This window comes from Leptinotarsa decemlineata, unplaced genomic scaffold (assembly GCF_025532065.1).
Source record: "Leptinotarsa decemlineata unplaced genomic scaffold, Ldec_3_MD MMD2_tig00000008_RagTag_RagTag, whole genome shotgun sequence".
NCBI lineage: Eukaryota > Metazoa > Arthropoda > Insecta > Coleoptera > Chrysomelidae > Leptinotarsa > Leptinotarsa decemlineata.
The window spans coordinates 7,199,796-7,210,653 of NW_027412537.1; the positions used below are offsets into that span (position 1 = coordinate 7,199,796).

General features: G+C 31.3%; 2 protein-coding genes across 3 annotated transcripts; one reads left to right on the plus strand and one right to left on the minus strand.

Moving 5' to 3' along the window:
• Positions 1-114: 114 nt before the first annotated feature.
• LOC141480683 (uncharacterized) lies at positions 115-3,330 on the minus strand. 2 transcript variants are annotated; one of them, XM_074170946.1, is made up of 4 exons: positions 3,143-3,329; positions 2,691-3,033; positions 2,367-2,592; positions 115-290 (listed from the first exon to the last, which is right to left on the minus strand). In XM_074170946.1, exons 1-4 carry the CDS (start codon positions 3,181-3,183, stop codon positions 286-288), a joined length of 615 nt encoding a protein of 204 aa, XP_074027047.1. In that variant the 5' UTR covers positions 3,184-3,329; the 3' UTR covers positions 115-285. The 2 variants fall into 2 exon arrangements, with proteins under 2 accessions (XP_074027047.1, XP_074027046.1); XM_074170945.1 differs by lacking the exon at positions 115-290 and having other exon boundaries at positions 1,776-2,592; positions 3,143-3,330.
• A 4,500-nt stretch (positions 3,331-7,830) lies between these two features.
• On the plus strand, positions 7,831-9,790 carry loj (p24 family member logjam). Its single transcript, XM_023164771.2, has one exon. The coding sequence runs from the start codon at positions 8,105-8,107 to the stop codon at positions 8,822-8,824; it is 720 nt and encodes a 239-aa protein (XP_023020539.1). The 5' UTR covers positions 7,831-8,104; the 3' UTR covers positions 8,825-9,790.
• Positions 9,791-10,858: the final 1,068 nt, after the last annotated feature.

Genomic DNA, 10,858 nt, shown 5'->3' on the forward strand with positions numbered 1-10,858 from the left:
AAAACCATTTGAGAGGTTTTTGAGACTTTTGATTACTTGCATGATCTATCATAGTACTTACATAGATATATGTAGCAGCACAATAGCTGATGCTTTTTTTTTCAGCGAACTATGTTTGACTAATGCCCGTATGCACCGTGTACACTTAATCGGGATTAAAGGTTTAATCTAGATAAATGCTTTAATTTACCATGCACCGTACTAAAAGTCGGGCTTAAGCTTTCGAAAATCTAATCCTCCGTTTTTCATGGATTAAACTTGGATTAGTCTGTAGAAACGATTTTTCTAACCTAAAAATAAAAGTGTTTATATTATTTTGCGTTCTTTCTCTTACAAAAAACTCAATTATTTATAAAGCAATAATGGAAATCGAAGATCAGTTGTTTGTGGATGATGACCATGATATATTGGACATAATTAATTTTGGTTTTCCAAGAAGACAGTGGGAAAGAAGTGAATACTTTGATACCATGGACAACCTTTCTTTTTTCAGATTTAGATTGCAAAAACCTACTATCCTTAATGTTCTTCATCATGTAGAAGAAGAAATTGAGTATGACAATGATAAGTAAGTAGATATCTACCTACATACTGTAGTATTTATCAGTACCTACCTAAAATATTAAATAAAATTATACTCATAGAAACAACAGTTTAACACCAATGAATCAACTCTTGACAACCTTAAGAATATATGCATGCGGAGGACACCAGCTGGCCATAGGAGACTTTATTGGAGCCCATCAATCCACAATTTCAAGGATTGTCCATCGAGTTACTAATGCCATTGACAGGTCAAGACCCTTATTTGTAACAATACCCAATGACAATGAAAGACTTCGTGTAGCGACAGACTTTTATAACATAGCTCGGTTTCCTCGGGTCATTGGCTGTGTGGATGGAACACATATTAGAATGCAGTCTCCAGGTAACAGATTGAAAATGTGTTATAACTGGATAACAGTGTATGTTTATAGGAGGTGAGCAGGCTGAAGCATTTCGCAACAGAAAAGCCTTCTTTTCTATTAACACCCAGGTAATCTGTGATGCCAAATTAAAAATACGAGACATTGTTGCAAGGTGGCCGGGATCGAGTCATGATCTTACTATATTTAATAATAGTAGGATAAGAGCTCAATTTGAAAATAATGAATTTCAAAACTCTATCTTATTAGGTAAGTACTAAAGTATATAGTCATTAGTAGTTATCATTTGTTTTAATTATGTTAGCAAGAATGTAGGCCACATCTATTAAGTTTTTTAATATAAATTTAAAGGTTGTTTGGTTTAACAATTTGTTAGAAATTTTATAATAACACATCTGTTTTATTACATTTTTGTAAAAATACACCCTGTATTCTTTTAGTTTGATTACATTATTTGATTTTTTTAGGTGATAGTGGCTATGCCAATAAAGACTATCTATTAACACCGCTTTTACATCCAGACAATGAGGCAGAACACCTTTATAATGAGGCCCATATACGCACCAGAAATTCTGTAGAACGTGCCATCGGAGTTTAGAAAAGGCGCTTGAGGTACAAACCTGAATTTGCAAGCAATATAATAATAGCAACTGCAGTTTTGCAAAATATTGCAATTGAAAATAATGAACCAGTTCCCCCACCACCAGAAAATATTAATGAAGATGAGCTCAACTACCTCATAGAACTGGGAAATATTGAGGATTTACGTAACGACCATGAAGAAAATAGAGCTAATGTGAGGCAGCACCTAATAAATAACCATTTTGCAAACCTGTACCGTTGTTATAAAATAAAGACATTTTTTAAATATTATTTTATAATTGAGTATGAAAAATATGTTTATAAGACAGTGTAAGTACATTCAGAAGAAAAAAATGTGTAACCTGCAGAAAAAAAAACTTAAACTAAACCAAAAAAAAAATGAGTGTACCTACATACATATCTTTACACAAGCATACAGGTGTCCCATAATTTCAGGCTCAAACTTAATCATTTAGTTGTGGTGTAAGGTGTAAATGCAGTGGTTAATCTTGAACCTATAATTTTTTCACACCACAAAAAAACAATCCTAACAAAAAACATAAATTTTAAATTGTAATAATTTTTGAAAAAAAATCTTATTTATCATCATGTGTAAGCAATGATTTTTTGTAACTAATTTCAAACTGCAAAAGTTCCAGTTTTAATTGCTTTTTTTTGTATCTAATCTTAAATTTTCTTCTTGCAATTTTAACATCCTTAATTTATACTGCTGCTCTTCCTTTGCATAATTCTGTGATTCTACAATTTGTTCTAATTGCTTTTCAACTAATGCTAGCCCCTTATCTAGTAAGATATTGTACTTTTCAGCTATATCTGAAGATGTCAGAGCTCTTATACCTCCTATTGGTCGCCTTCGATTGAATGGTTTTGCCTTTGGGGTGCTGCTATTCTTAGTCGATACTGAGGTTGATAAGGATGTCTGAACTTTTTCAGTTTCTTTTGACTGGCAAGAGGGAGATACCATCAATTTTTGGTTCACTGGTTTTTGTAATATACCAGGCGGGCATTTTCTATATGTCTTTGCTGCCCTGTTTTCCTCTTCTTTATTCAATTCTTCTAGACCCTAAAAATGCAAATAAAGATAAGATCCTGTTTAGTAGTGATAAAGGCTCGAATAAAGGACATAAGCAAGTACTATGATAAAAAAATCTAGAAACTCACATTATTCTCAGAATCAGTTTCTTCAATTAAAGAACCAGTAGCAGGATCAAACTCGTAAATTTGGGTATCACACTCTGTTTTTCGCTTTTTTTCTGAAGGTTCCAATATTCCTGAATTGTTAGATTCAAATTCTGAATAAAATCCTGATACAGTATGTTCATTAAGCATGCTGATTAAAATAGTGTCTGCTGCATCCAACTTCGGATCAGGTGGTGGTGGTCCACCTCCTGTTATATATGTACTTTTCTTAAGATCAGCAAACTTCTTACGTAATTCTTTTTTTTTATTCGCATACAACCGTTTAAGTTGTTCACTACTTCTGTAGCATATGATGGAAGCCTGGCTATTAAATTCATTTTCAATTTTTGTCCATATCTTATTTTTATCATCAATTGATGTTCTGTTTGTTTGTTTGTCTTCAAGTACTTTTTACAAATATTCATTAAGCATACCTTTTCGCCAGTAGAAAAATTAGGAATACGATTCCTTTCATTTCCTCTTTCCATATTTACAATACAAATGACAGTATTTTTAATAAATTGATGGATGTAGCCGTTACTACGTGGTAGGAGATCATAATGAAAAGAGAAATGAAAATTTCTATGTTTTTTACCACTTTTATTTGTAACTAACGTTACTGCAGTTTTGTCCTATATGGACATTCTCAAACTTATACAATAAACTCTTTTATTGTATTAGTTTGAGAATGTCCATATAGGACGAAACTGCAGTAACGTTAGTTACAAATAAAAGTGATAAAAAACATAAAAATTTTCATTTCTCTTTTCATTACGACAATATTTTTAATAACTATGTTGTTGAACAATACAAAAAACGAGGTTATAATTTCACTTTACTTCCTTTTGACACTAGCTTTGCTATAATATGCAATGTTGCCAAAATGTTAATCCGGATTACCTAAACCATCCGCGGTGCATTAGTATTTAATCTAAAAGACGTAATTTAGATTAACTAATCGCGATTAAATTTAAATACGGTGCATACGAGCATAAAAGAACTTTCACTCCAGTGAATTTTATGGCACTCGAATTTTAACATTCTTATATTAGTTTCCAGCCATTGATAAACGATAAACCATATGGCTGCATAGGTCAGGGATAGGTCCCTTGATCGTACTGAACTTATTATATGGTTTCTTCGAACTGTGAAGAGTCTGTAATCAATTACTGCTACGTTTATTTCAATTCTTCAACTCCCAAAAGTATTCAATCTGACTATATATTCATGAAATGAATGAAATTCATTTTTTAAATCAATATAAGTGAGCAGTGTGAGACCAAGAAAACATGAAGTTTTAGAATAAATGAAAATACCTAATAGTTCATTGGCTAAACTGTAATTTATGGGATAAGGATTTTCGCGATTTTTTCTGGGGTGATACTACATGATGGTAAGAATTCAGAACAATGTTTTTTAGTCGGATCCACTCTTTCATTGCTTTGTGCCAAAAACTTTTCTCTTTTGGAAACGCATGAAGAGTAATATTATAAAGAACCTTTTGCTTAGAGAAATTTACAAAAACAGATCAACAAACATTTTGAAGATCAAAAGCAAGCAAAACGTCACAAAATACTATATGGCATACAATATAAATTATGTTATTCCATAGCGCAAACAACATTACCATGTCAAAAACAAATCAAAAATTAAACCACTAGCAAGGAAACAAAATCACAATCTGTGACAAAATGTAAAGAAATCTGCCTGATCAATAGAAAATGTAGCAGTTTAGACATAATTTGTGCAAATCGATATGGTTGTTATAAAACTTTAGTGAATGTTTTCCTCACTGCTGGTTGCATTGGTCTGCCCTCAGCTTGAAATAAAGGCAATGACATCAGTGTTTTACTGTCCTACATTTTGAATGCTTCATCCGGATTACATTGCAGAATAGAGAAAGAAAGAAAATATAAGGAATACCAGAGAATTCAAGAATATTAATACGATTATAACACAGTTTAATGCCTATGTGAGGTCTAAACTAGAATATGGCGTGTTGATATAGTATCCAATTTACAATTGCCACATACATCATATTGATGCTGTTCAAAACATTTTTTTTTAAATATCTGTCCTTCAAGGTCACAGGAATATAACCTTCGAGGGGAACCGACTATTCTATCCTTCTGAATCAATTTAATGTAATATCTCTGAATACACGACGACTTTTTGTCACAATTGCCTTTCTTCACAAACTGCTGAACAATAAGATCTCGTGTGCCCCTCTTCTAATAATGATCAACTTCCGCACCCCACGCCTTAATTCCAGACATTTTACTGTGATCTTGTCAGAACAAATAACAGTTTGAAAGCACCAGTGTCAATACTTTGTAACAACTATAATTCAATATGTGATATGTGCGATATTAATCACAGTTCTCAAAGTTTTATTTTTAAATGAATTCTCACTAGAACCTTTTAACTGTGATCACTTTTTCTTGTCGCTTTTTGTGATATATTTCTATTTCTACTTATTTTTCTTTTAGTTGTAGCAATCTTTTTTTTTAACTAATTATACTGTTTTGCATATATTTTCATCAAAACCTTTATACATTTCCTGTAATTGGTGAATGCCTGTTGGAAATAAAGTGCTATCAATCAATGAGTTTATGATGCCAGAAAGTGAGACATATGGGTTTGATGTTTAAAACAGGATTAGTTTTGAAGAAAATTGTATTACAAAAAGATATATCTCATTATTAACGATATATTCTACAAAGTTTTGATAAAATAAATACTATTCTGGTTTTGAAATTCCTGACTTTAAAACTTCACTTTCAATAACTGTTGTAATGCCAATACTATTACTGATCAATATATTGCTTTGAAAAAATGTCAGACAAGCTGCTGACAAGAGCACTAACAGCATCATTTTGCACATTGGATGATACAATTGTAGATTCTTTTATCTGCTCCATGTGGTCCATTGAAATTTTAATGTCTTTTGCTAAACTATTAATTCCATCGAAGTCCCGACCAGATTTAATAATTTTCATCAGCGTTGATTGAAAATTTTCTAAAAACTTAAATAACTGATCATATTCCTCTTGGGTTTTTATTGGTTTAATATTCTTTAGAATGACTTTATCACATTCTGAAGTCAGTAGTTTGGAAAACTTCTCAATTAGACTGTCCATTTGGTAAGCAGTATATAATGTCTTTATCGTTTCCAAATTTTTTTGTATAGTATTCATCATCACAATTATATTTTCCTTTTTTTCAAATGATTCAATCTCATTTTTGATTTCTTGGTAAACTAAATTTCTTTTTTCTATATTTTCATACTGAAGTACCATCTGACCATTCAGGATTTTCGTTTGCTTGTCTATTTCCCTTTCAACGATTTCCTGTTTCATCAAAGCCTGAAGATAATCATTGTAGGCAATATCACACTCGGTCTCTAAAGTTTGCGACAATGTATGTGTAGCAGATATTGCAGTTTTCATTTTGGGAAGCTCAGCAGTAGTGCATACTGTATCATTCAAGTGAATCCCTTTAGCACCAGGAAACCTTTTAGATGTACTACTTTTGGAGACAAATAAAGATGCATTATGCGAGGGAGTTCGAACTCGATCATTTCTCTTCCTACCGCTATCCATACCTAATTTTTGTTCATTAAAAAAATGGACTTTGTATTCAAATTGGCCAGAACCGTTACTGAATTTCAAAATAAAAACTTACAGGTTAGCTGTCAACAGTTTTCGTCTTCTTCTTAAAAATGGGTTGAATCAAGGATACTTTTTCCATTGCCCTGATAACCCTTAGTTGTTGAAGCGTGCGAGCCAAGGTTAACGAGACATTTTTATAATGTTATTTTAGATCGACAGAGTTGAAGGTCCGTCCAAAATTTTCTTTGAGATTCATTTAATTATTAAATGATTGAAATCACATATATATGGAAATCGCTCTAGTAGTAGCACTTACAGATTGGAAAGTGCATGTTTGTGAAATCAAAAGCATAGTTTAGTGAATGATATTTAGATAGCAATTTTCAAAAAAGGCTGGAACTCCATCCGAAAATCTAATGATCAGAAAGTTCACTCATTAGTACTAATATAAACTTTTATAATAATTATTATATTTATTGTGTCATAATATACAAAATTACATATAAATTTACGAAAGGACCAACTACATTCAATGAAGCCTAAATACAGGTGAAAAACATATGATACAAACAAACTGATAGTATTAAAATTTGCTAGTATGTATCGAATTCAACTGCCCATTTAGGATGGCCTCTATATGATATTTTTCTCCAGAGTAGGGGCAAATAAATTACAATATTCTGAGGACATATTATTCGACAGATAAGGTACTGAGTGAGAAAAGGATGTTTTGAAAAATGAGGAATGATGAAGAGGAATAGAATCATTTATTTTCCTCTGTGATCTGTTGTTAATGCCCTCCTCTCGAACTTTTTTTGAGGCAAGGTACTTGGGTGGTTCAGTGGCCAAATTTTGTTGACAGGACAAGCGTAGTGAAGAAAACGCTTTTCATCTATTTCCAGATGAAATAAATTTCTTCTAATTTCCACTAAGATTTGTATTTGTTACGACCGGCTTCAGTTTATTAAACTGACAATTGAATTTTATCAGTTATTCATATGTTATTTCCAAAGTTCCTATGGTAAAACTTGTTTTCAACAATTTACAATATTCACATAAAACTGGTTGTTCATGTTTAAGTTAGTTTTAGGCGTTTCATGATTGCCCACACCGATATGAAAATCCTGTAACATGTAAAATCATTTTTATGTGAATATGGTCAATTAGATTCCAATGAGATTTACCAATAAATGTATGTCCATTTAAAATGTTCGCAGAAACAGCCCATTTTCTGAATTTTCAGGGTTGAGTTGAAAAACAGTTTTAGCTGACACTTCGTCCTTTCGTCACAAGGTTTTGTTCCATTAATGTGTATATGTCTAATATCATTACGATCTGAAAGATGAATGAATACTACTACTACTACTAAATAAGATATCCTTCATCACGTGCGATGAATAGAGTGGATTATTATTATTTTGTTATCCATTAGTAACTTTTTACTCCATCAAGGTCAAAGCGAAGTGGACAATTCCTATTGTAAATAGTTTTTGCAACACTGGACAGTAACCACCAGTGGCGGAGGAATGAACGAGAGAATAAATTAAATAAATAATGACTAATAATGAGAAGTTATAGTTGATTTTATTGAAATCCCCATTTCTAACTTGTGATAATATATTTTTAAAAAAATCAGAGTTTACTTTGAGTATGGGAAAGTTTTGTTCATTAATTTATACCGTAAGTGTATTGCATACAGAAACGCTTTACAATCAAGACCCCCTTTTCTTGAAGAAGTGAAAGTCTGCATATTCAGTAGCACGACTTTTCTTCAAGTTTAAAAAAATGACCGGGGTGAAACGTGTCACATTATTGCTGACCAGTAAAATATTGCTAATATTGTGCTTTTTGAAAACCTCATCACTGCAACAAGCTCCTATAACAGTACCATGGTATGAAAATCTGCCAGCTGTTGCAATGGACTATAAAGTACATATAGATCCTGGTAAAGAAGACTGCTATTTTCAATATGTTAACCCAGGGGCAACCTTCTATGTGAGCTTTCAAGTTGTTAGGGGTGGTGATGGAATGGCAGGGTTTGCAGTAAGACATCCTTCTGGTCAAATAGTCCATCCTTACCAGTGGAAGCCCAATAGTGAATATCAGGATCAAAACTCTATGGGCGGGTACTATTCGGCTTGTATAGATAACCAGTTTTCTAGATATGCAGCAAAATTGGTGAATATTTACATTACCGTCGTTCGATATGATATGTGGGACACATTTACCAAGGAAATTGAAGAGGTAAACATGAATATGGAGAATTTCACCACTTCAATTGTGGGAGTTGAAAGGAATATCAACGAAATGCTTCAGTACCAGCACCATTCGAGAGGAAGAGAAGCTTGGGACTATAATTTGTTGCAAGATAATAACTCATATGTTGTACGTTGGTCACTTATTCAGATTATTATTATAATTGCCACAACAGCTGTTCAGGTTTATTTTGTTCGTAAATTGTTTGATATTAAAAGCGGGAGAGGATCAGGAAAGTCAAGAATATAAATTTCGTATAATTATAGTTAAGACAATTAATTTAACCATTTCCATAATTTCAAAAACAACAATATTATTCATACTTCAAGTTCAAACTTTTGAGTAATTTTGCAATGTAATTAATGTTTAATTAGTATCTACAAAGAAGTACAATCAATGTCCTTCATCTATATTTATTATTTAAACACAAAACACATTTAGATACATTTTTTGTTTTCTGTGAAAATTGTAGCTATAATTTGTAGAAAAAAAACATTAAAAATGAGAACTAAAATTACTATGGATCTTCATCAAGTAACGGCCGAATCAATCAGAAAATAAAACTTGCTATGTTTTAATACCAGTTGTATTTGTAACTAATGTTACAAGTATTGTATTCGTTTGAAAATGTCCTTATAGGATGAAACTGCAGTAACGTTAGTTACAAATACAAGTGGTATTAAAACATAGGAAGTTTTAATTTTCATTTTTCATGTTGATCTCCATTTACTAAAAATGATGAAAGCTGTCTGTTGACTCTCTTACTCTTGATGTGCAAATTACACGAGAGGCCATTGTGGAAAAACTTTTGTGAGATGTTGGATTTATATCTATATTTTTGTATACTTTCATATAAAAATGAATTTGAGATATTTTTTTAAAGTTTTATATTTGATTTGATGTTATATTCTGATTGTTATATTTTCTGAAATATTAACTTTGTTACATAAGTATGGATGTAACCAGACTGGTCTTGAACGATGAAAAGATTTACTTGTAGGAATATTTCTTCTTCTCAAGTTGATGGAAATCCTTTTATACATGTTATCATGAGGTAGAGATAGTTATGAGTCGCCAATGAAAATGTTTTGTGGCACGATCTGTCTTATTAATTAAAAAGTTTCGAATATTGTGAAATAGCAATTTTATAAAATTTTACTTTATTTTTATAATTCTATTTCAATTTGAAAAAAAAATATACCTATATAGAATTCAGTATTTTATTTCATCTTATTTTTTATTTACATTTTTATTCAAGCTTGTGGATTTGAAATTAATTCATGTTTCATATACTTTATTCAGGAAGTATAGTTATTTTGAAGAGTATTTATATTTAAATAATGCCTTGTGGGATTTTCACAAATATGGTCATCTTGGATTTTCAGAGAACAAACGATTGCATTATTAATTTGAAGAATATTAATTTTATCATACCTCATATTACTTTCTTAATCATCGTTTTACAAGGTTTAAGGAATGGGTATGTTTTTTGAAGTCACTGAAAATGAGACTCATACTACCATTAACCATAAATCCTTTTATAAGATGCAAGGACAGAATATTGTAGGAATACATTGCCAAGTAGACTGTTAGTTGAATTTATGATACAAATATGCTAAACAGCCAAATAGTGTGGGAATAGAAAATTAAATTGAGGTGAAAAAACATACGGATATTGCTCAGTTTAGAACGAATAAAAGTCTACAAAACAACATTAGTGAAGAAAAAGCCAAGAAGCGATATTATTTCTAAATATTCAACCACTTTTGTTTTAAAAATGACACATTACAATTCCGAGTAACAATACAATCTTCCAACCTAGTACTTATCTAACATATATTCAGTATAAAAATTAAAATGTATAATTCATGATCTGAGTGGATCATTCAATATTGTTGAATGCAAAACTATCACTAATGAACTGGAACTCCAGAAATATATACAATTGTTGAATGAAAAATGTAAAACAAGCCATCACAGAAGCACTTTCTATGCAAATTAACTTTTGTACCATTGTTATTAATTGTGTCAATGTTATGACCTTTACTCGACAATTGGCATTGATATATTTGCAGATGACTGAAATTTTTAGTAAACAAAGTCAATCAACTATTACTGAAATAAACAGAGAAAAGTACTGACGTTTTTTTGTCTTTAAACTTCTCCATTATTTGAAAAATAAAACATAAACAACGACCCTCGAAAATAGAAATTTGTGCGAGCCAAGGATTGATGAGGTCTTACCTTTCAACGTGCGATTCCTAGCACGATTCAGTTTATATA